We start from the raw sequence: 25,811 nt of genomic DNA on the forward strand, positions 1-25,811 counted from the left end.
TGTAGCCAAATCAAACACAGAACCATGTTTAGCATGCCTGTAGATAAACAATACATAAAAGCTCTAATCAAAGAATCATTTACACTAATGCCAAGTTCGCTGTGAGATTTTAACGTTAGGTGTTTGTAACGTTAGGTGTTCGTCGGATAACGCTAAGTATGAATGAGCATTTAACAGACTGGTTTGCAGAACAGCGTTGTCATCTGTTTACTTCCTTGCTACAACGTACAATTAACAATACGAACTATTACAGGAAAACACTGTAGGGTATTAGGGTTACATATATATTTAAATTAATTATTAGCTCAATAGGGAATTGTGGGTATTAATATCTAGGGATTTATGATTAATCATAACGGGTTATAATCTAATCACCAATCTCCAAAATGGGAATACCTCACCTCGGTATTTATGCAATATAATATATATGGTTAACAACAATTTATTGTAATTAACTACAGATATATCTATATTAAATAATCACAGAATAACCCCAAGGGAGTTGATTCAAAATTCCTCTCCGTTCCGTTAAAAGGACGAGCGGAGATTCCTTATCCACTCACCAGGTCTATTCTTCCTACCCAATTTTCGGGAAGTTTGTCCCTCTGGCCACAAAGGACAAACTTTCCGAGTTATGGTATTAATTAAAGCATTCAACAATGCTTATAAGAGCTCGTAGCTTAGATCTGACATTAAAGGGACTCGTGTTCCGTGAGCAAACAATGACAATCAAAACGTGAATATCATGGTTTTAATAAAGATTAATACTACGATTACATATGACTACATAAAGAATACATGTATTTACAGAATAGTGGAAAGTAAAGAGGAGGATGAGGGGAAGGGAAAGGAAAGGAAGGAGGGTAAGATCGTGTCCGATCCGACACCTTCCCAGACAAAACCATTGGAGCCAGCAAGAAATATCACCTTAAACAGGGGTACAATCTTTAAAACGCATCTAAATTTCGGTAGAATTGATACTTGCATGGTTTCTTGGTGTTGTGTAAAGCAAGATGCGTGCGTTGGCGTTTCTCAGAGAGTTTGCGCGCTGAAGCGTTCTCTCCGTTTGGTTCTTCCAGAGCTTCGTTGGTCCGCGGGACTTTTAAAGGTGTCGTCTTGGAGGGAAAGTTAATCTCGTCCAGCTAAGTGCGTCCGCTGACTGCGTCGCGGAGCGCGTCGATCTTCAAAGGAAACATCAGCTTGGCTGGACCGCGCCGGCTCGCAGGTCGAAAACCCGTGAGCCGCGCTGATGAGATGGGAGGAAAAGGGAATTTGTCTCGTCCGGGTTCTTGCAAGATGACTGAGCGCGGGTGTGCTCGAGTTACTGTACTTTAAAGTCCACTAACCCCACGCCCATCTTCTCTGAGATGACCAATCATAGATGTGGATTGGAGGCGGGAAAATCCCTTTGTTCGGACTGTTATCACTCACTGGAATGTTCTCGCTGGCAGCCAAATGAGTAAGGTTTCGCTCAAAAAGGGCTAAACCTACTAAAAGGTACATCTCATAATCATCTACTTTGCACCACTGACTGGGACAAAGAAAGAGAAACCTTTAGACATCAAACATGCCTGTGTTTAAATGCATGAAAGACAGTGTATCTCTTTTACAGAGCCATTTTGAGCATTTAGGATTAACATCACACACACATACAAATATATACTTTGTGGTCAACATACATATAACACAAGGGTCATCACATATTTCTGGGATGGTTAAATTAAAGGCTAATATGAAGAGGAATACTTGTGTGTGTGCGTGTGTCTGTGTGTGTGTGTGTCTGTCTGTCTGTGTGTGTGTGTGTGTGTGATAGGAATCTATTTGAAGTTCCTCACAAGGTGATAACGGCACGGCCTGCGTTGTCTCTGCTGGTCGTAAGGGTGATAGTGCGGCCATTTGGCCAGCCTCAACTGGCACCACTACACTCATTTATATGCTACTACTAATTCATAGGCAGAGCTGTGCAAAAGATCTGCATCTCTGGTGTTTCTCAAACGACCCACCACTTTGATCTCATGTCAAGAGCGACTCCAGACGCTACAACACATTGATGAAAAATAAATCATACTTACAGGTTGTGGCCCGTAAACAGCTTCTGTTTTTAAATCCTTCTTTCAGGACAAACTGTTGTGCAATTCCTTCATTGAACTGGCGAAGATTGTGGAAGCTTTCCTCCGTGAAATGTGCAGCGGGAGCCGCGCGCACCCGTTGTGCATGATTCACGCTGGCAGTGTTTGTCTCGCGCAGCTGACCCGCGGCTCGTGTATTGCAAATACAGACGAATATTGTCCATTATGTCACATTTTCCAGTCTTCTCCTCCGACCCCTGTCTGTCTCGTGCTTTGATTTATGATGGGCAGCATATATCTGCTGCAAATGCGACCTGTTCCCCTCTGTCTCATACACACATGCATATAAGATGCTGTATGTTAAACGCACTGCAACGCACCCCTGGAAGGCTGAACAAAGCAAGTACCCCAGACCTGCAATCCGGATGAAAATAGCAGCGTTTCTTCGGCATTGCGGCAACAACACTCCAGCCTACTAACCACAAAAACGCAGCGATACAAAATGGCCTCGCCCCCCCTTATTTAATATTCTCGGAGGAGGGGTTTATGTAAATATTGGGGCTGGTGATGTCACCAACCCTGGAGGAATGTCTGTAGTCCCTACCGGCCGTTTGCTGAAGTCCTTAGAAATTGATTTCTTTAAAAGCAAATATCTCCCTTTGCTTTTATCTCAGATAGCGCCCCGTCACAGGCCATTCTTGAGATTCGCCTTCAAGGGTCAGGCTTATCAATACACAGTTCTGCCATTCGGTTTATCCCTGGCACCCCGCACTTTTACGAAGTGCATGGACGCAGCCATAGCCCCGCTGAGGCTGAAAGGCATGCAGATACTCAACTACCTCGACGATTGGCTTGTCATAGCCCAGTCAGAGGCACAGTTGACGATACACAAGTCCTGGCTCCTCAACCATCTAGAATGTTTGGGCCTCAGGATCACATCTCGCCAAGAGTTCAATGTCTCCCAGCCAGAATATATCTTTTCTGGGTACGGTCATAGACTCAATACAGATGAGGGCGCGGCTTACGTCACAGCGCGCCCTCTCTATTCAGAACATGGCAAAGTCATTCAAAGCTAGCGCTTGCGTTCCTCTCAAACGTTTTCAGAGGATGCTAGGTCTTATGGCCTCGGCATCAGCAGTACTCAAACTGGGTCTATTACACATGCGTCCCCTCCAACGCTGGCTAAACTCCTGCGTTCCGGCTCACGCATGGCGATCAGGCCAGTTTCGCATCAAAGTGAACCACAGCTGTGTCAAAGCTCTGGCTCCTTGGAAGGCGACCACCTGGTATCAAACAGGCGTTATGATGGGTACAGTTACGAAACGGAAAGTGGTCTCGACAGATGCGTCCAACCTAGGTTGGGGCGCCCTACACGAGGGCAAGCCAGTCTCTGACGCACGCTCGTGCGAGGTGGCAGAAGTGCTCGCCTTCCTTCAAGAGCTAATGGACGCGGGTCGTTCCCCCTCCACGCTCAAAGTGTATGTTGCCGCCATAGCAGCTTATCACGCTCAGGTCGCGGGACAATCACTGGGGAAAAGCGAACTTATAGTACACTTTCTTAAAGGGGCCAGAAGGCTGAACCCGCATCGCCCCCCCTCAGTCCCTATATGGAACCTTGACACAGTATTAGAAGCTATGAAGGGCTCTACCTTTGAACCGCTTCAGTCTGTGAGCCTAAAGCACCTCTCACTGAAAACCGCTTTTCTGCTGGCACTTGCCTCAGTCAAGCGAGTGGGCGATTTACACGCACTCTCCACGAGTGCTTCCTGTCTCGAGTTTGGGCCTAACGACTCCAGGGTCGTCCTCAAACCTAGACATGGTTATGTTCCTAAAGTGCTTTCTACTCCCTTTAGGGCACAGGTAATTTCTCTTTTGGCCCTGCCCGCGTCGCAAGACGAAAAGGACGCAAATTTGCTCTGCCCAGTCAGAGCGCTGAGACTGTATATAGAGCGCTCCGCCCCTTTCAGGCAATCGGAACAGCTCTTTGTGTGCTTCGGTGGCCGCACTAAAGGCTATGCTGTCACGAAGCAGAGACTGTCACACTGGATAGTGGACGCCATCTCTATGGCTTATAAGTCTAAAGACCTAACTTGCCCTTTAGGCATTAAAGCCCATTCTACTAGAGGCATGGCCTCGTCATGGGCATGGTCACGTGGCATACCGCTAGAAGATATCTGTGCGGCGGCAGGCTGGTCCTCTCCGTCAACTTTTATCAGATTTTATAAACTGGAAGTCCCCGCTTTACAAGCTGGGATTATCTCCATTTAATAGGTATAGACCCGATGCGTCTGGTCTCCCTGTTATTCATACATGTTAAGTTCTCACAAGCATGTTGGAGCTTCATAATGTCTTACACTATATATCTATAAGGCCTGACTATGTCCGGTCATAATTCTATATCATATGGCCCGATTCTATCCGGCCTATATACTCTTGTCCTCTCAAGAGACCCACTTTGTTGGTCTCCTGTGACTCACTGTTACCCATCTTACGTGCCTCAGGCCATTGGGTCAGTTAAGCACGCACAGCGTTTTAAATTGGGTTCCCATAAGCAATACGAGAGACCTCTCGGTTACTCACGTAACCTCGGTTCCCTGAGAGAGGGAACGAGTATTGCGTAACGTGCCGTGCTTGTGCTTCTCAGGGTATCGCTTCAGTCGATTTTTAACCTGATTTCCAATGGCAAAACAAGGTCTTTTATAGCCTTAGATATGCTAATTCTAGAGACCTTGTTCGGCGGGAATTCTAGCGACCCCTATTGGTTCGCTCTCTCTGCCGCCTCGCCATAGGTTCATGCAGTTCCCACTGCACAGCCAATCAGCGCGCAGCTCGCGCTGGTCTATCGGCTGTGCAGCGGCACTGCGTTTTACATAGACACTTTATGGAATAAAGTTTTTGCTTCATATTCTCGAGAAAAGGAGTTTTCCCATACGCAATACTCGTTCCCTCTCTCAGGGAACCAAGGTTACGTGAGTAACCGAGTACGTTTACCACCCCTTTAATGAAGAAGCTTCATGTACTATGTGAACATAAAGCATAGGTAGGTATAAATCCAGGGGATCACTTATATCAATATATAGTTTTATATCGCCCAGCCCTATAGTTTTTGTCAGTATTTATTAAAAAACATCCAATTATGCAGAATATAGGATGGTAAATATTTAAAGGGTAACTAAACCCCTGCTCAGAGCTTAACTCCACCCACTGGCAATTTTCAAAAAATGCTGGAAAAGTGGGCAGAGCCCGGCGGACACAGAGGGGACGAACCGAGGGCGGGGCTGAGCGGAGGGTGTGCACCTGAGACCCGCAGTGACGGATTGATTGACAGCTGTCTGACTCGCGAGTCGCAAAGATGGAGAATGACTGGAGTGACGCCAGCTTTGCAACAGAGCGGTCATTTCTCCTACCTTCACCTGAAGTGGAGGAGGGTGGATTGTCTGTAACAGACACAAACCCAGAGCCTTATCAATGCGAGCCGCTGCTCAAACTGCGTTAACTCCCGATGCAGACGATGCAAGTGAAGCAGCCGTGCAAGAGAACTGACCTAATCTATCTGTGTCCGTGGCAACCACTTGCGTGTCAGGGTTTGAAAGCGCGTCTCATGTATGAAAATTATCTGTACACATGACGGGCGGCAATAATATCGCAAGAAAAGCCTGACGTGTACTGACAACTGCATTATTTAACCGTATTTTCTTCAATACAATGTTAAAGCAAGTGTCATGTGAGTTTCATTCATAATGTTTCCACTTCATGTAACATGACAGTTCATACTGGAGTGAAGCCGTTCTCATCGTGTGATTGGGGGAAACATTTCTGAGGGCGTGGTGAGCTCGTGCCAGGGGTGCGGATGGTGAGCCGTTGGAGGTACCATCCTACGTCACGATGTACCACAACGTCCAATAGGAAAATTCAACTGCAGTAGCCACCGTTCAACCTTAAGAGGGCAGCACTTTGGCGGTTTTACACCATATTTTATAGAATTAAAACACTTTATACTCAAATGTCAAAACATTTACTCGAATCAATGAACAGTATTAATAAAGCCCCAGTATTACAGATCATTAACTAAAAAAAGTTGGTTTAGGGTTTAGTTACCCTTTAATTGATGAGTTGTCAATACAATAACAATACAATTTATAGGATGGGATTTTACTCCAAAATTCAACATATTGAGACAAAATGATTACTGCAAATCCACGTTTTGCTGCCTGGAGTCCAGTTGTTTCTGTGAATTGCAGCAATCCATTTGCTTCTGTAGCTTTTGAAAGTCTGTAAAAATATATACCTCAGATTTCTTGTCAAATATATTTGTACAGTCAATCTCGAAGCTCTTCATGTTGAAAACCAAGCTGTGTTTTTGGGTGTAACCGCAGTCACTCAGGCCGACGGTGACGTCACGTGCATGCCCTCTATACTGCATGACGTTAGAAGCTTCGAACGTCATCAATTATGTGGTATTGTCATTTCGATACAAGCATCGGTACAGCGTGTGGTCACGCGGCAGCGCTTCCGGGTCCAAATGCTGTATCTCAAGTGTGAAATATCTTGGCATCTGTATATCTAAGAAAATCACTTTTTGGCAAGAAATGAATTTTCTTCCTAAAGTTAAAAAAACAAAATTAATATTTAACAATTGGCTTCAAAGAGATTTATCACTTCTTGGTCGAGTTCTTTTAATAAAGGCTGAAGGTCTATCTCGCTTTATATACCCATCCTTTTCATTATTTGTCCATAATAATACCTGTAAACAAATCAATAGTTTACTGTTCAACTTTTTTCGGAACAACAAACATCAGCATTTGAAAAAACAGGTTTTATGTGGTAAAAAAGCTGACGGAGGCTTTTGACATGCTTGATTTTTTTTTTTACATTTAATAATACTTTCAAAGTGAATTGGGCAAAGAATTGTGTTAATTCACCAGACTCTATTTGGTATTTTATTCCACACAATATCTTTAAAAAAGTGGGAGGGCTTACATTTCTGTAACTTCTCCCCTTCTAAACTCCCTATAAAGCTTTCTAAATTTCATGAACAAGCTCTTCTGGCATAGAAACTTTTTGTTCACAATTTCTCACCCCATAAAGTGAAGCTATGGAACAATGAGAACATTTTGGTAAAGAACAAGTCGATTTTCCTGAAAGACTGGCATGAAAAAGGGATTGATTATCTCTGTGATATTGTAGGTCCACAAGGGAATGTTTATTCTTATAGCCTATTGATTTCATGTCTAAATACAATTTCCCTGTTGTACACAAGGAATTTCTCACAGTGGTAAAAGCTATACCAAAAGGACTTGGTCATTTAATGAGAGAGCTAAAATTTAACCGAGTTTACTGATTGAAGACAAGAGTATTTACGACCCAAAATGTAGTAATAAATCTATAAGAAACATGCTTCAGTTAAGGAAACGAATCACCCCAAGGGGAAAATTCTTTTGGAATGCTCTAATAGATAAGATAAATTGGAAAAAAGCATGGTTACTACCTTATAAATTTTGTGTACCAAATAAAGTTAAAGAATTACATTTAAAAATTTTGCAAAATATTTACCCAACCAACCCAATTTACCCAATTTGAATTGTAATTTTTGTAATTCCAATATTGAGTCAATTGATCATCTTTTCTACATGTGCCCCCTTATCAAAGAATTCTGGTCTGATTTGTCAAAATTCATTGCTTCAAAGTCCAGTTTTGTTATTGATTTAACCATTTGTGATATCATTTGTTATTTTTCTCATTGTAATCATAACATAGATTACATAGGAATTGTATGTTATCTTACTGGCAAAATACTATATTCCTAAATGTAAGTTTTCATTATCAATACCCAAATTTAATAATTTCCTTTGACTTGAACTACTTAATCAGGACACTAAAAAAATGAACAACAAAAAAAGTGTAAAACTTCCTTGCCTCTCTTTTTTTTTATATATATAATTTACTTTCCTTCCCACTGTTCTTATATTATAACTTTATACTGTCATCCATTTTTCTTGTAAAGTTTATTTGTTGTAATGTTGTTTATATCTGCAATAAAAAAATAATAAAAAAACGGTGTATCTCATACCACAAGAAAAACAACAAACGATACTAATATACACACACAATGTGGTGTAATACTTTAAAAAAAAATTATCATAACCTTTGTCTCCATACCAAAATTCCAGATGGCCAGACAGTGTTTCATCTTTTATAAATCGTTAAAATATTCATGTCTGTGACGCTGTGAGCACAGAGACTGTTGTGTAGACTGTAAGTATTTAAAATATTTAACTTTTTAAAATGTTTGATGTTTAATATGAATAAATAGCGCTCCTAAACGGCCTTCGATGGCATTCTCAAGTGAAATGAGTTGAGGCTTGGACCCAGAAACGGATTACCAGGGCCCCAAGGGGAGAGAGGGCCCTTGAAAAATCTGGAATTTATTTTAACATGGAACATGGGGGATCAGGGCCTGGGATCTTGTGACATGCCCCTGCCGGTATAGACCGTCCCATCACTAACAAATACATATACATACATACATACATACTATATAGGCAAACAAAAAATCTGTTCATTTGATATACCACTTCTATGATATCTACAGTTATTCATTACTTATTTTGTTTCACAAGGTTGGACATTACTAAAAGGTCTAACAAGTGTGCAAATAGTCAATTATTATTATTATTATAAATAGTTCAAACATTATTCAATCAATGTTTCTCTCTTTATTTCATATCAATGTTGTTGATAATATTTTTGCAAGGTTATTGCAACAAGAACATAAATCATTAGTCACAAAGAAAACAATGTTTTAGATTTTTCTTTGAAGATATTTGCGTTATATACATGCGATAAAATATGGATTAAATTTTGAAATGACATTTTTTTTAATCAATTGGGAAAGCATGAAAATTGCATAAAATACATCTAAACTTGTGCTTATTTCCAAATCAAAATTATGAACTGACTGTTTTTTATTATTGCCATGTTAAATGTTGCAGTATGGTAGCTGACAATTAAAAAAAAAAAAAATTTAAAAAAAGCACAAAATGTGTCCCATTACCCTAATTCACCTACTTGAACAATTTTACTAAATGTAGTCCAGTCAGATAATAGGGCATTTTTAAAAAAAACATCTGTGATAGTCTTATGCCATTTAAACTCTTTCATAACTAACGATTAGATTTGACTTCCGCAGGTTTCCCAAAGTGCACCACAGGGCTGTTTGTGTGCGATAACGGCGGATGTGTGCCTCTGAGTCAGCGCTGTGATGGTGTGAACCACTGTGGCGACGGCAGCGATGAGATCTCCTGTTTGAGTTGCACTAACGGCTCCTTCCACTGTGTGGCAGCAGCGCGCTGCGTTTCTGCTCGCAGCATTTGTGATGGAAAGCTGGACTGCTCAGACGGAGCCGACGAACAGTTAGACACCTGCGCATTGCTATCTAAAGCACAGACATGCGCTAGGTCAGAGTTCAGATGTGCTAATGGACAATGTGTGCCCAGTTCATGGAGGTGTGACCACTCCACCGACTGTGTAGATGGCAGCGATGAAGAGAATTGTGGTGAGTTGCATTTTATTTTTGCATATAATTTTTGTCATTCATATCATATTAAAAAAATATTATTCCACTACCGTTCAAAAGTTTGATGTCTAAGATATTTTAATATTTTTGAAAGAAGCATTTTATGATTAAAATTTTTTTATATTAATATTACAATTTAAAACAAGCTGTTTTCTATGTTAAAATATATATGTATGCATGTATATATGTATGTGTGTAATTTATTCCTTGAATATATATACATGCATGTGTTTGTGTGTGTGTTTATATATGCATAATAATTGTACACACTACACACATTATGTAAACAAACTTTTACGATTAATTAAACTTTGCGATTTAATCTCAATTAATTAGAAATGACACCTTGGAAATAAACTGAAATAAGTTGAAGCACTAAAATAAAATCATTAACTAACTAACTAACTAACTAACTAACTAACTAACTAACTAAAATAAATAATAAAAAACTGAAGTAAATCTAAAACAAATAAATAAAACCTAAATAGCAATATAAAAAAAAAATGTCAAAAGCACATAAAGAAATTGCAAAAAATTAAACAAAAATTAAAGTGGTGATGAATTGAGAAATCAACTTTCCCTTGAGCTTTTGATATATAAAAGTTCATGGTAATATAAGAATATCCTGTAAGTTTCAGAGCTGAAAACTTCCTTGTTAGTCAAAGAAAAGCTTTTATAGACACCGAGACACAGAAAACGAGAGATCTCAGAATATGCCACACCTTGACGTCTGAGTGAGATGAAAAAGAACAATGCCTGCTTCATCACTGCCTGTTTAGCCCCGCCCACCGATTCACGCATGCAACATAGAGACAGAGTGTATTTAGGCCACGCCCACACCGGGGGGGAAAACAATCCAACGCTCTCCATTGACTTTGCATTGCGGGGGGGCTGCCTCATTGTCATTTCGGACTTATAACAAAAAACAGAACAATGTCTAAAAGCTGATATGTGACAAGGTGCACAGCAAACAAGCTAAAAAACACAGAAATACGTTTTTATAAGCTGTCGACCCAAAAAAACGAGCGTTTAAGAAGATAAAAGTGGAGACAGGCAATACGAAGTGACGCTTCAGCAGGATGAATGGGTAAATTTTGGGATCCTGACACTCAGTATGTCTCAGTATGTGTATGTGTGCAGTAAACATTTTGTCACTGTTAAGTCAAATATCCAAATGTCCGTTTTATATATTATATTTACTGTCGCTGACGACGTTCCCCTCTAGTCGCCGTAGTTCTCAGTGTAATATGACCTGTAGCACTCTGTCTCAATGGCCTGAATCCACTTTTTTGTCCTTAAACGCTCGTTTTTTGGGTCAACAGCTTATAAAAACGTCTGGGTTTTTGCTTCTGGGTTTTGTTTAGCTTGTTTGCAGTTCACTTTGTCACATATCAGCTTTTATACATTGTTCAGTTTTTTGTAATAAGTCCGAAATGACAAGGAGGCAGCCTCCCGCAATGCAGTGTCAATGGAGACGGTTTGATTGTTTTCCCCCCCGGTGGGCGTGGCCTTCAGATTATGACGCGTGTCGCTCTGTCTCTATAGGCCTAGTGTTAAACCATCAAGCTACAAAGCAATAAACATGCCTTTGAGGATGCAATTATTGTGTTCATTATAATGCCTGATCTGAAATGTGATGATTCATATTGTTAGATGTTCTTTGTCTGTGTGTCAGTCAGTAAATCAGTGACTAAACATAAACTTGCGTTGTTTCTCTTTGTAGGATGAAAATAATCTGTTCTTAAACAGTGATTCAATTCTATAAAAGCGATTAAAAGAAAGCTCCCTTTGCAATCATTTGAGCCGCGCACGCTGGAGCTGTCAATCAAACAGGAGAGTTTATCAGACTCCCGTTTTATTCAACGGATCTCTTAACTATATCACGTTTGCACTGTTAGTGAAGATGAAAGCATACGTTAGTGTACAGAAACTGAGTTGCAATGACGAGATCTCTGCTTTCATGCGCTCAGCATGTGTGTGATTGGCCACAATGATCATCACTGCAACCTTTCATGCCACGATCTTAATAAAATGCTGTAGATCTAAATATAATGCCGTAGATCTAAATATAATGCCATAGATCTAAATGTGATGCAACACTTTTCATGATTATGAGAGCTGTAATAGTAAAAACACGCTAAAAGAGAGAGTAATACTAGCCAATCACAGCAGTGGGTGTTTACACTGAACTCTCACCGCAGACACACCCCTTAAAACGGAGCGTTCAGAGCAGAAGGCTAAAATCAGGGTAGGAAAAATGCCTTTTATTTATAAATTATGTATCATAAAACAAAACAAAAATGCAGTTCACGACCCCTTTAACATGAAAACGAATTCAAATTTTCATGAACTAAAACTAAATAACACTGCTCTTTGCTGCTGAATAAGTGTTGATTTCTTTAAAAATAGACTATTATGATATGTGATATAGACTAAGAAAAGTGTTTAATGAATGAAGCTGTTTTATTTTATTTTATTAATGGATGTTTCATAATTCACTGTTTGTCTTTGTGTAGATCAAAACGAATGTGAGCTCAATAACGGCGGCTGTTCTCACATGTGCATTGATCTGCCATTTGGCTTCATGTGCGACTGCCCCACTGGAATGAGGCTGGTCCAGGACACACACTGTGAAGGTGAAAAATGGGTTTCGAGTGTATACATTGTTGCTGTAGAAACACCATTGTAGAAATGTTTTTGCTTGATGCCTTAAATTTCGTGGAGCTTTTAATATGCCCAGTGTTGCCAACTTAGCGACTTTTTAGACCCCTTTAGCGACTTTTTTTTCTTCAAAAAAGTGACTAGCGACAAATCTAGCGACTTTTTGGACAAATGTCAGTTACTTTACAAATGTCCTGTCCTGCCAGTGCGAGGTCTTGCTTTATCCCTGCCGTCACACCTCTATATGCGTTGATCCTGTTCAATGAGTGGCTGAGAGGAGCAGCGCATGCCGTTGAACACGCACAGCAGCTGACAGATGTGAATGCGCGAGCTACACGAGCACAGTGTTGTCACGGACCAATCACTTCTGCTTCCTTTGTTTTATATTTAAAGAATTTAGTTTAACCCATTAAGGCAGCACTAGGTAGGTTTTGCTCTCGGGGTCCCCCTACAGTTGGGAAACAGTATTGTCCTCTACTACTGTCGTAAACTCAGCGGATGCATCGCACGTGCATTTGTTGACATGACAACCATGATAGCCCTGAACGCTGCAGGAGTTCACATGCAGGTGTTCTGCTTGCGTCGCGTGTGAAATGTCTTCATCCCAGGTACAGTGGCATATGTTTCAGCATGTCATATGAATATAATTTCATGGGTTTTATTTTTTTTCAAACGCCAAATGATTGCGATGCTCACGTTTACAAGCCAGCGTCATTATAGTAGCCTAGTCCATTGGTTCCCGTTTTACAGAATCTATATGATACTTCAATTCAATGTTTGAGTGGTAGGTAATAACCATATATCGTCAATATTATAATATCAAGCTACCCTAGATGAATCTGCAAATTTGAAAAATCGATTTGCATTATAGCTTGAGGCAAGACAAATAAACCCATATCACCGACATGTTAGGTATCCTAAAATAGGATTTTGTACGTCTTACGTATTTACTTGCAAGAATGTAGCCCCACCTACATTCAGCTCACGCCAACGAGCAAACGCTGGCCCAATGTTGATCTTCGTCCTGCCTTTAATCCGATCACTTTCTCGTTTCCTCTTTTTGCTTTCCTCCGACAAAACCTTTGCTTTCTTATTTTTCTGTGCTGCTTCGGCCATGACTATAACATTCGGCAAACAAATGATAGTTGGGCTCGCACGTCCGAATTTTAGGAAGTGGGGGTGGTGGTGGAAGTGACGTATATGCCGTAAAGCAGTCGAATTTTGTAGTTCTTTTTTTTCTCGGGTTACTACCCGAAACCCGAAGTTTAAAAGGACGATTAAAAGCGATACAGACCCCGTCAGGCTATGGCAGACGTCTCATTCAACCTATTGTAAGTCGATGTATCATCACAAGAGTCTTGAAAATATATTATAAAGGTTGAAAAGTTATCTAGTGCTGCTTTAAGATTTGATTATTAAATCATTTGATTATGATTTCCATTCTTCTCTTGTGCTTATCACTTATATTACTCACTATCAGAGCTTTAGTTCATCCAGTTTCTGTCATCTCTCAATTCAGATTATCTAAAAAATTTTGTCATTCACTATATCATACTCGTTCTATTGTATGAAGAAAAAAAAAGATATAAGAAATGAGCATCTTTATTGGAGCGTCGGCTATGTATTGTATTATTTTAAAATGCAGTATGTGCGCACGGATTAGGAGAGAACACATTAGGCAGGCAGAACGCAAGTACGACGTGGTGACGTCACGGATATACTAATTGACGCATGACGCCATCTAGCGACATTTAGCGACTTTTTGGGCAGGCTTTAGCTATTTTTCTTGGGAAATAGTTGGCAACAGTGATAATGCCGCAGACGACCTTTTCCACTTCTTCTGGTCATGTGTATGTGGGGTAATGCAGAGTTCACACTGCCCGATTTTAGCCCCGATTTTGACTCGCAAACAGGTTTTGCGAAATCGCCGACAAATGCCCGAAATCGCCCATGAGATTTTTGGCATGCTAAATATCTAGACTTGTCGGCGATTCAAACTGATTCAAATGTTTTGACTGAAAAATACATCGGCGATGACCGACAGCCAATGAGAGGGCAAGATACAGCAGTTCTAGACCAGAATATCAGTATTTTAATAGATATAGTTACAATTCTATCAAACAGAAACAAAGCACAAACATTTGCTTGACCAGCCGCAGAAGTAGCACATTGCAAAATGATTTATTTACCTCGAACTCTCTTTGCAGAACACAATCCTTGCTCTCTCTGTCTCCCTAACCTTTTCCTCCGCCATAATCGTTTTTCTTTTTCTCCTTTTCGCTGCAAATCAGCGCACAGACAATTTGGATCGGAAACTTTCGCAGACTTGTCAAATCTCACGTGTGTTTGGTTGTGAAATGTACTTTGCGCACCGGAGAGAGTTGTCTGTGATTCTTCCTATTGTAAAGTCATGCAGTGTGAAACCTCCTGAGTCCTGTCGCCGATCCATCGTGCAGTGTGAAGTGGCTGAATGCTGCCCCAGATAGTCATGCAGTGTGAAAAGAGCAGTGATCCGACGAATTTGAAAATTGTGCCGTCTGAACTTGGCATAACGTTGAAAGTTATGTTATAATGCTAGTCTTTTCATTTGCTCGGGGCGATCGACTATGAGACTGTTGCACACTGCAGTAAGCTAGATCGATATTAGGCATGGTAAAACATGTTACTCGCGGTAAATCAAGGGTAATGGGGGTTTGATGATGTCATTTATAGGCAATGCACAGACATGGTCCGTGTACTGGTTAAAATTGCTTATTTCTCTGGATTTAAACATTCTTGGAAACATTTGGGATAATGTAAGTACACAAGTCAACAAAATATATTACACTGTTCTAGTGGTTTTTGGATATTTTAACCCAAAAATCGTACATATTGTGCCCTTAACTAAGCGTATAAAATTTGCTTATGTTAGTAATCCCTCTCTCATTGGTTATGCAAATAATCATGGTTGACTTTTATAGTATTAATAGGTTTAACTTTTCACACAAATACTAACTTTTCACTTTTAGACGTGGACCACTGTCTTGATTCAGATGTGTGTGATCAAATCTGCGCCCATTCCAATGGATCTCTTGCGTGTGAATGTCAGGATGGGTATGAACTGACCGCCAAAACTGGACAGTGCAAAGCTACAGGTGAGAGAAAGATTTAAATAAAATTGTCCTGTAAAGATTTTTTTTTTTTTAATCCAGCAATTACATTGTGTAATGAGGAAATAAAGCGTTACGTTATTTATATACTATTACACTACCATTCAAAGGTTTGTTGTCAGTATTTTTAAAAATAAATTAATTCTTTTATTCAGCAAGAATACATTAAAATTTATCAAAAGTGACAGTAAAGAGTTGTATAATGTAAAAGATTTATTTTTCAAATAAATGCTGTTTTAAAAAAAACTACACAAAAAACACTTTATCAGCACATGATTTCAACATTGGCTGCTCAAGAAACATTTCTTATTATTATCAAATCATATTAGAATTAATTCTGAAGGATCATGTGACACTGAAGACTGGGAGTAATCATGCTTTAAATTCAGCTTTGCATCACAGAAATAAATTACATTTTAAAATACTGTATATTCAAATATAAAAGGGTTATTTTATAATCTTAATATTTCACAAAATTGCTGTTTTTACTGTAATTTTGATCAAATAATTGCAGCCTTTGTCAAGTCAACTTAATTTATATATCGCGTTTTACAATGCAGATTGTTTCAAAGCAGCTTCACAGTGTTAAACAGGAAAATAATGCAACAGAATTTTGATTCCGCTGTACAGCCGCTCTGGAGAAAACGGTGATGTCATCAGCTCATTTCAATTATCATACAGTGACAATGTGGGCAGATCAGTAATTTAGTTGATGTTTTTAATTTAGTTTAGTAATTACATTTATTTGGATATTTAGTTGAAAATGTAGTGTCCCCAACTGAGCAAGCCAAGCCAAAGGCAACAGTGGCAAGGAACCAAAACTCCATCAGGAGCATAATGGAGAAAAATAAACCTTGGGAGAAACCAGTCTCAGTCGGGGTGCCAGTTCTCCTCTGGCCAATTAACAAACAGTGTATGATTATTATTCTGGCAACGTTACAGGTCAGAGGTCACATTAGATCAAAGTAATCGTCACGCCGGAGACGGGTTTATTGAGGATGACGTGTTGATTAAATAATTATTAAATAGGAATATTTGAAAGATCGGAGTCATCACGCCGGAGGCGGGTTTATTGAGGATGCCGTGTCGATGAGGCAATTTCATGGGGAGTCTAATTGACACGGTCTCTGCAGACACTTCAGGGATGCGTTGGTCATGTCTGGGCGCAGGTCCACCATCTGATCTGGATACGGCCCGGATCCGGCTGACTGCAGTAAACCTCTAGAGACTAACATTAGCATAGATGCTATTCTTTTTATGATGTAACGAGTACATCAGGTGTTATGGGAAGTTCCCCGGTTCCGGCTGACCTAGCTAATGCAGCCTAACAATCATTTAATTGAGAATTTTTTTTATTTAATGTGAATGCCATAGTAAAGAGATTTGTTTTTTGTCTAGATTTAAACCGACAGAGTGTGTCTGCTTCCCGAACAATGCTAGGAAGACTGTTCCAGAGTTTAGGAGCTAAATAGGAAAACTGTCGACCGCCTGCAGTTGATTTTGATATTCTAGGTATTATCAACTGGCCTTTGTGAGCATATTCTTTCAAAAACATTTAAAATCTTACTGACACAATTGTTTTAGAATGGTAGTGTATATTATTTATTTATATTTTGTATTGGCTTATGTGTTTGTTTTCATTTTATTTATTTTAAGTGTGAGTAATTTTTATGAGATTTGTCATTTTTATATAGCTCTCTATTTAGCTTTATTATTTTTTTTTTTCAGTTTTGGTAATTTAATTTTATTTGAGTTAATTACCAAGACAACTTCAGTGCATTTGTAATAGATTTAGTTAAGAGTAACAACATTGATTCGGGTGAGGGTTTGGTCTTGTCCAGGTGCTGTTGCTCATGTGGTGGTCAGCACTCATGAGGGTGTTAAGTGGATGGACCTCAGCGGCTCTGAGCAAAGAAACATCACGTATAAAAGAGTCTCGCCGGGACCTGTTACAGCACTTAATGCAAACAACACAATATACTGGACCAGTCCTGAGAATGACGTCATCTACAGGTGCAGAGCCATATTTATTAAATAGAAAATTGTACCCAAATGAATATGCTTAAAAATGTCAGCTTTTACCTAGAATTCTATTCCTTCACAAAATGCACAATTTAAGCCAGTCTATGTCTATTTCAGAATGTCTTTAGACTCCAGTGACCATAGACCAGCTGTGTTGTTAAAGGCCTCCACAAGCATTCAGGGATTGGCGGTAGACTGGATCCATGAGCTTCTGTACTGGGTCAGTACCAGTACTCGTGCTTTACACGTGGCTTCTTTGAATGGCTCCAAACAAAGGCAGCTCATATCCGGACTCTCCAGACCTACTGCAGTTGCTGTCCAGCCACTGCTAGGGTGAAATACTCTCTTTTTCTCTATATAAATCACATACCCCTGGTTTCACAGACAGGGCTTAGATTAAAGGGATACTTTAGCCAAAAATGAAAATTCTGTCATTAATTACTGACCCTCATGTCGCTCCAAACCCGTAAGACTTTCGTTCATCTTCGGAGCTCAAATGAAGATATTTTTGATGAAATCTGAGAGCTTTCTGTTCCTCCATTGACAGCTATACAACTGACATTTTGATGCTTCCAAAAGTTCATAAAGAAACCCATTTTCTGAAAAGTCTCAATCACTTTATATGATGAACAGATTTCATTTAGGCTTTTATTCACATTTAAAAGGCACCTATTATGCCCCTTTTTACAAAATGTAATATAAGTCGCAGGTGTCCCCAGTGTGTGTCTGTGAAGTTTCAGATAAAAATTCCTAACAGATCATTTAATATACCATTTTGAAAATGCCAATTTTTGGGTTTGAGAAAAATTAGCTGTTTTGTGTGTGTCTCCTTTAAATGCAAATGAGCTGCTGCTCCCCACCCAAGAGAGCGGTGCCTACACAGATCGTGAACACGCAAATGAAAACTGAAACATGATACATCTGTATCTGTATACAACTTTTTGAGCATCTCTATCGCAGACACGTTCACGTGACATTGCAGTTCTTCATCATCATGAAATATTATCATCTGCATGGGTTTTAAAGCCTTATCACTCTCAACTTGAGCACACACACCCGACGCATGCGCTCAGGGAGCTGGAGGTCGGCGCATCCGTGAGTAGGCTATTAAACTAGACTAGTTCTCTTTTGTGTGTTATTGCGATTAAACTGTCAAATGCACACAAGGTTATGTCAAAAACACACAAATTTCACATGAAAACAGTTATGTCTGTGCACGTATGCAGAAAGTACAGAAATCCTGTGTGCATGTTAGATCTGTTTATTAAAGTGAGAGCAGTGTAATATACAGTACCTACTGCTCAGTGGGTGATTTTCTGTTTATCTTTTTTTGTTTGATTCAAATTAACAGCATATATAGGCTATATATGCTGTTAATATGAATCAAAGAACAAAAGATAAAGAAAAATCACTCACTGCTTTTGACTGAATAACATTAGTAGCTTTATTAAGAACACATTTCTTGCTTGAATGCTGCTGTTAAATGCTCTGGCGAGGAGATAAAAATGGCGGACTTTGTACAGCTCTCTGAGGGCAGGATCTTTGCTAATACAGCAGTGTCCATCAACACTCGTGGGTGGGGCCTGTGAAATGTGACGTCACTTTGCCAGGAATCTGCAAACGGCTTGTTCTGAGACACTGCTTATGATTTATGGGGATTAAAAAAAAGAAGTGGGTGGATTTTTACTGCCAACACACATTTATTTATGTTCAAACACCATGTAAAAGTGAATTTTGCTTAATAGGAGACCTTTAAACATTGATCAAGGAACATAAACAGAAGCTTAAACAAACCTGGTTGATGCCTTAGAACAAACCTCATAGTTGCGTAGCTGTCAATGGAGGGACAGAAATCTCTCAGATATCAAAAAGATCTTCATCTGTGTTCTGAAGATGAACGAAACACTTATGGGTTTGAAACAACATGAGGGTGAGCAATTAATGATTGAATTTCCATTTTTGGGTGAACCCTGTGGATCCCTTCAAGCCAAGAGTAGGCCTTAGTTCAGTTAGGACATTTAAAGCTGCAGTCTGTAAGTTTTTGCGCTCCTAGTGGTTAATAAACAGAACTGCATTCGTCTCGCGGAAGAACATTGCAGCCGGAGCTACTTCTCTCTGTTCGTGCTCTGGCGAGTCACGCAGGGACTGTGCTCCTCCGCAGTGGTTCCTTTCAGTCTGTCCTGAAATAGTCCCAATTTAAACACTTATTATAAAGTGTACCATAATGATTCAGGGTAAGACAAAAACACGGTTTGGAAAATTGATTCATGTTGTACATTCTCATTATATATTTTTTGTGAATCTTGAACACAAAAAAAGTTACCGACAGCAGCTTTAAGTAGCTTTTATAAACATGCCTTAGCTTGTGTGCATCTTGAGACAAAACAGTGGCACTGACATTTTGTCAGTGCAAGTTCCTTTCATTTAAGACAGCTCAAATACCAAATTTTAGCCTGGGACTAGCTTAAGCCTTGACTGTGAAACTGGGCAGTACTCACATAAATGTGAACCACAGTGTTCTGCTGAAAAAAATGTAGGACAGGACTTCATTAATATGGTGGATGGATATTATAAGTCAATTGTTTTGCTATTTTTCCTTGTGTAATTTTGAGAGGTAGAAATGTGTTATTAATATTAGGAACTCATAAAAATATTATACTTGCACAAGTTCTATAATTATAACATACAATGTAATATATTTTATATTATAAATGCCAGTGCTTATATTTTGATGTATAATAATAATAATAAGAAGAAGAAGAAGAATACTTTTTTCCTTTAGATTAATGTCATTGTGATTAATTGTGCACAATAACATTTATTCAGGAAAGATATGGTCAGTATTGATTTCATGTTGTCTTTAAAGGTATACTCCACTCAAAACTGAAAATTCTCACATCATTTACTCACCCTCATGTTACCACAGACTTAGTATATCGTGTTTTCTTCCTGGTCATTCTGTTATATGAACAATGTAACAGGATAAACAAGAAGAGGCAGGGGAGTGTCTCATAAAATAAATATGAACAAAGGTACACTCAGGAGAGTACAGCAACATAAAACATGTTTCTGGAACCACATTCCCGTCAACCAGTCAGACTTGAAGGATAGGTTTATAGTTAATGTCAAGTTTAGGCTTGTATAACCCCTCCTGTTCGAACCGCCCGCTCCAAGCAGGACTCGAACCCGGGTCTGCCGGCATGAGAGTCGGATGCTCTAACAAGGAGGCTAAAGGCTGCAACCTCTAGTGTTAGTCGCTAGAGCGTTTCTTGAGATCAGAGGAGTGAGGTTTACTCACACAGCAACTACTAGCTGGCCTCCGTGACACTTACAACAGGGGCTAGGGGCTTCTACACCATTCTTTTTCACCGATCGTTTCCCTCTGATTTTAGGGATACATTTTGGGTAGGGATAGATTTAGGACTATGGTTTTGGACAGACATGTTGTGAAATTAGCGCGAGAAGTAATGCAGAAGAACAGTTGACTGTCACTTTGAGCAACAATTGCAAAACTGCCAAGAATTTACGTACAAGGGTGATTCTTAGACAGTGGGCACTTTTATGTTCTTTTATGTTCCTATTAAGGTAACATTTCAGTGCAAAATAATCAGGTCAAAAATGATTTAATATACTGCAAATAGCCTACTAGTTTATGTTTATTTATAATTTATTTGGGCAGACAACAAGGCTACCAAGTACTGCGCACAGTGCGCAGCTAATTCATTTAACGTTTTTTTTCCTAACGTCATTTTTAGTAGAATTTTTTTCTTTTTAGTCTAAAATTTCAGGACTTCAGTTGACCAAGATTTTCTTTGGTTGATTACAGCCCTACTTTCTATTATGATTTTTTTTTAAATACTTTTCAACCTCCTTATAGGTGTCAAAATAACTGTTTTCTCCTTGTCGCACACCCAGACTTTTTAACTTCAACGATGAAAATACATTTTAAAAATATGACTTATCTGGTAACTATTAATGCACCGGAATTAAGCACTAGTAAACAAATTAAAATACATTATAGTATTTAATGTGAGACCACTATCAATATTGCTTTTTATACTAAATATAGCTGTCGCACAGTATGTGTCATTTCTACTACAACACAGTAATGTCCCTTTAAAAGGTTCGTGTGAAAGATTGTTTTGGTGGTTTCAATGGAAATATTCAGTGACAGAGCAAATGTTGATTTTCATCAACAACAAATAAAGAACAATCAAGCTAAATATAGCTTGAACCGTAAATATATTTATTCTACGTCATTTCCAAACATGCTGTACCTTCAAGGGTGTTTTTAAAAAGCTAAACATTTTAAGTTAAATAAGAGTATTTTGCATACATGAAATGCTAAGTATTAATTCAAAGCTAATCAGTGAAGCATCTTCCATTTTTTCACAAAAAAACTACATAAATGTAGGCTAATTTCCACCACACTGCCCTGTGTTTGAAATTACAGCATGTGGTGGAAATTACATTTATGACTACAAAGTACAATTGATATGGATTGCCAGAGTAGATTTGTGTAATAATTGTTATATTATAATATATTACAATACTTTTTATACTTATCTACATTCACGTTAATTCATTGTCATTAAGTTCTCATCACACATTAAAAATGTATCCAAAATTTGAGATCATGCTCTACTTAATAAAAAAAATCAACTTATTTATTTTCTAATAAGCTCTTATCCAAACCAATATTACATTTCAGAGTGTGACAGGTGTACAGTTTTAGCTGGTAAAACTAGTTACACAAATTATCTTAGACAATTCTTGAATTTTCACAAGTTATTCTATTTTTAAATAATAGCTGTATATTGAGATGTGGTGGAAATTACATTTGTTCATTGCAGGTCGGAAAATTTTAAAATAATAACTTTCTCTTGTAATCTAAGTTTGTCCTCTTACAGACCTTAAAAATAGACAAATTATTTAAACCTATGAGACTGTGTTACGTGACTTTTGAACAAGTTTTTTTTTTTATTACACTTCACATGGCTAAAAGTGCCCCTAGTTGAAGAAACGCCCATAAATGCAATCTACAAAGATAAAGAAAAAATGAATAGCCTTGCTATTTCACACAATCTTAAATGTATTAAATAACTACAGTTTTAACAGCTTTTTTCGTTTGTAATAGGGATGCCACAATTCTCAATATAATATTGAACCGTTCGGTACGGCATTCACGGTTCAATACACGCTTGTGAATTGCGTTTTTTTCGGTTTCGCATTTAATTAATTATTTTTCTACAAATTCTATAATTTGCCTCCATCCCAATACTGAACAACGCGACATACATTCACATCACACGTTAGTGGTAGAGTTATACTCACGGAACACTATAGTTATTCACAATCACGAAAGTTCATTATTTGCATGCGTTTTAAAGCCTTGCCGGTTCATTCGCGTGCGTGGTTTTAACATTTAACATTCGCTTTTCGCGCGCACTAAAAGCCTGTCAAACACGTGAATACTGAACTAGTCGTCTTACTGCGTTAATACTGTCAAATACACACAAGGTTAACATAAACACAGTCGGTTATGTCTAAAGTGAAAGTAAAATCGCAATCATGTCTGTATATTAGATGTGTAGAGGTCTTAAACTGACAACAACGCAGCCAGTGATCACGCGGTCCTTAAAGGGACAGTTCACCTATAAAATTATGTCATTATTTACTCACTCTAATATTGTTTCAAACCTGTATTCATTTCTCGATGACAGAATTTTCAGTTTTGAGTGAAATATCCCTTTAATGTTAATACAACAACAAAAGACAAAGAGAAAATCACTCACTGCTCTCGACTGAAAAACTAATACAGTAGCTAAGAATCAGTGTATATTTTATAGTGAAGTCTATGTGGTGTTTTATTTTTACATTCATTCATTCAATTTCATACTTAAATGCTGCTGTACAGCTCTGAGCTGCCAGTGTAAATCTTTATATATATTTATTTTATATTATCCAATACACTAGGAATGTGTACAAGGGTTTTTATTAAGTAAAGTTTTAAGTTTAAGTAAGGTTTTTCAATTATTTTAAGTAAAATAAAGAAAGAAGAGAAAAGTAGTCTTTTTTCTCTTTAACCTCTTGCGGTTCCTGTCGCCTAAGAATAGAATAACAAAAAATGTATGTGACAAGCCATCAGAACCGAACCGAACCGAAAACCGTGGGTAAAAACCGAGGTATGTATTGAACCGTGGACTAACTATATTGTTGCATCCCTAGTTTGTAATCTCCATAATAGTAACTATATCATTATCTATTTCCTTAAGCACCATAGAAAAAAATAGGTTTCTGAATGCAAGAAGATTTACACCAATGAAAATTTTATTTACAAGTACAGAATAATCACAAGATCTCATTCTCCATATTTTTGTCATAATGTAAGAAATCAAATATGACATGTTCATACAGGGACAAGGAAATAGCCATCCTCAAATAAGAAGGATCTTCCAAATAAGAAGGATCTTCCAAATAAGAAGGATCTTCCAAATAAGAAGGAGCTCCCAGGAATATTTAAAGCAATTATTCAAAGCAGTTCACACCAAGGCAAGGACCTGAGGCAATTTCAATGAACTTGATTGCTGAACTTGACTGAAGTCCATATCAACTTGCATTATATGGACCGAATAACAGAAATTGAATATTTTTCTACAAATCTTTGTTTGTGCTCCTTAGCAAAAGTTGTATGCATCTTCATTTTGGAGCATCTCTTGAAGGTTAATGTTTAAATGAGTTTGACTGAATGAGTTTAAGTTCTAAACCTGTTTTCCTTCCTCTAGGTATCTGTTTTGGGCAGAGAGTGGGGCCTCTCCCAGAATTGAGCGTGTCAGTTTGGGTGGGACAAGCCGAATAGCATTGATAAATTCATCCATACGTTCCCCTGTCGCAATCTCCCTAGGTTAGACTTCTCTGTAACATTTTACAATAAGGTCCCACATTAGTTAATGTTTATTAATGCATTAACTTAAATTAACTAACAGTGAGAAGTACATTTGTTATATTCATCTTTGTTTGTTATTTAAAGGGGTGATGAATTGAGAAATCAACTTTCCTTTGATATATAAAAGTTCATCGTGATATAAGAAAATCCTGTAAGTTTCAGAGCTGAAAACGTCCTTGTTAGTCAAAGAAAAGCTTTTATAGACACCAGGCCCAGAAAACGAGAGATCTCAGAATATGTCGACCACTGACGTCATAGAATGCAGAAGCACCGCCTCAAGCCCGCCCACCAACTCGTGGAGCTAAACGGGTCGCGCTACCGAGCAATAAACATGCCGGTTCCAGCTCACGTGCGTAAGACATTGCATGTTTGTTCGCTTCATTTCACCGCGGATTCGATTGTAAACAAGATAGGGGTCGAGACTGGATTTGCAGACATATTGAGATTAAAACACAATGCTGTGCCTTCTATATTGGATCCGACAGGAACGGTGCAACACACTTATGTGAGTAAAACATGTTTTTATATGTGTTAGTATTGCATTGTTACAGATCATTTGATATCTATTGATTACATACCTTAGCACGCGGTCACAGGCTGGAGAAGGTGTTATTGGTTCATTTGTGATCAGACTCGGACTTGTAACGCAAGTGCTTGCAAAGCCCAACGTCCCGGGGCTATGTGTTTTTCAGACGGGCTATCACCGGCCTGCCGACGGGCTATAGTGAAATAGTGCGTGTGTACGTTCGCGGTTATGTTCACTTATGATCGGGCCAGCCAAGTAATACAGAAATAACATTCCAATCAATCGCGGGTGGATGAGAGATGAATCATTGTGTTTGATTGATATGGATATTTTGCAAGCCCTGTGAGCGTTTCTCCAGACGCTTTCAAAACAATTCCCACATGTATGGTGGCCCAGTAGTGCACAACACAACAAAATTTAAAAAGCATACATAAGTTCACAACACAACGAAATAAATCCACAACACAACGAAATAAATCCACAACACAACAAAAAACCCACAACACAAAGAAATAAAGCCACAACACAACGTAATCAAGCCACAACACAACGAAAAAGCCACAATGGAAATATTCCCGACCACTGGGGGAGACTCGGAGTGCGGTAAAGTTAGTTTTCCTTGCATTGTTCTATAGATTTGCAAAGTCTTACAAATATTTAAACCCTACGATCAGTTTTAAGTGTGCAATTGTATATCGACATGAAATATCAATTCAAAATAATATTTAAACACTACGATCAGTTTTAAGTGTGCAATTGTATATAGACATGAAACTCAAATTCAAAATCACCTGCGTGCATTATAGCTGCATATTTATACTCGAGAACGCTTTGACCCGCTGCCACGGCGCTAAGGGAACGT

General features: G+C 38.7%; 1 protein-coding gene across 1 annotated transcript in view; it reads left to right on the forward strand.

Moving 5' to 3' along the window:
- The window catches only part of LOC307132615 (low-density lipoprotein receptor-related protein 8-like), a 41,755-nt gene that overhangs the window by 2,873 nt on the left and 13,071 nt on the right, over nt 1-25,811 (forward strand). Inside the window, exons 2-7 of the mRNA XM_079827070.1 lie at nt 9,259-9,624; nt 12,162-12,281; nt 15,315-15,440; nt 17,297-17,468; nt 17,595-17,810; nt 24,263-24,381. Coding sequence (XP_079683196.1) covers nt 9,259-9,624; nt 12,162-12,281; nt 15,315-15,440; nt 17,297-17,468; nt 17,595-17,810; nt 24,263-24,381 — 1,119 coding nt within the window. The remainder of the gene's footprint in view (nt 1-9,258; nt 9,625-12,161; nt 12,282-15,314; nt 15,441-17,296; nt 17,469-17,594; nt 17,811-24,262; nt 24,382-25,811) is intronic.

The sequence above is a fragment of the Gobio gobio genome (genome assembly GCF_949357685.1).
Source record: "Gobio gobio genome assembly, chromosome: 10".
In the NCBI taxonomy this organism is placed as follows: Eukaryota; Metazoa; Chordata; class Actinopteri; order Cypriniformes; family Gobionidae; genus Gobio; species Gobio gobio.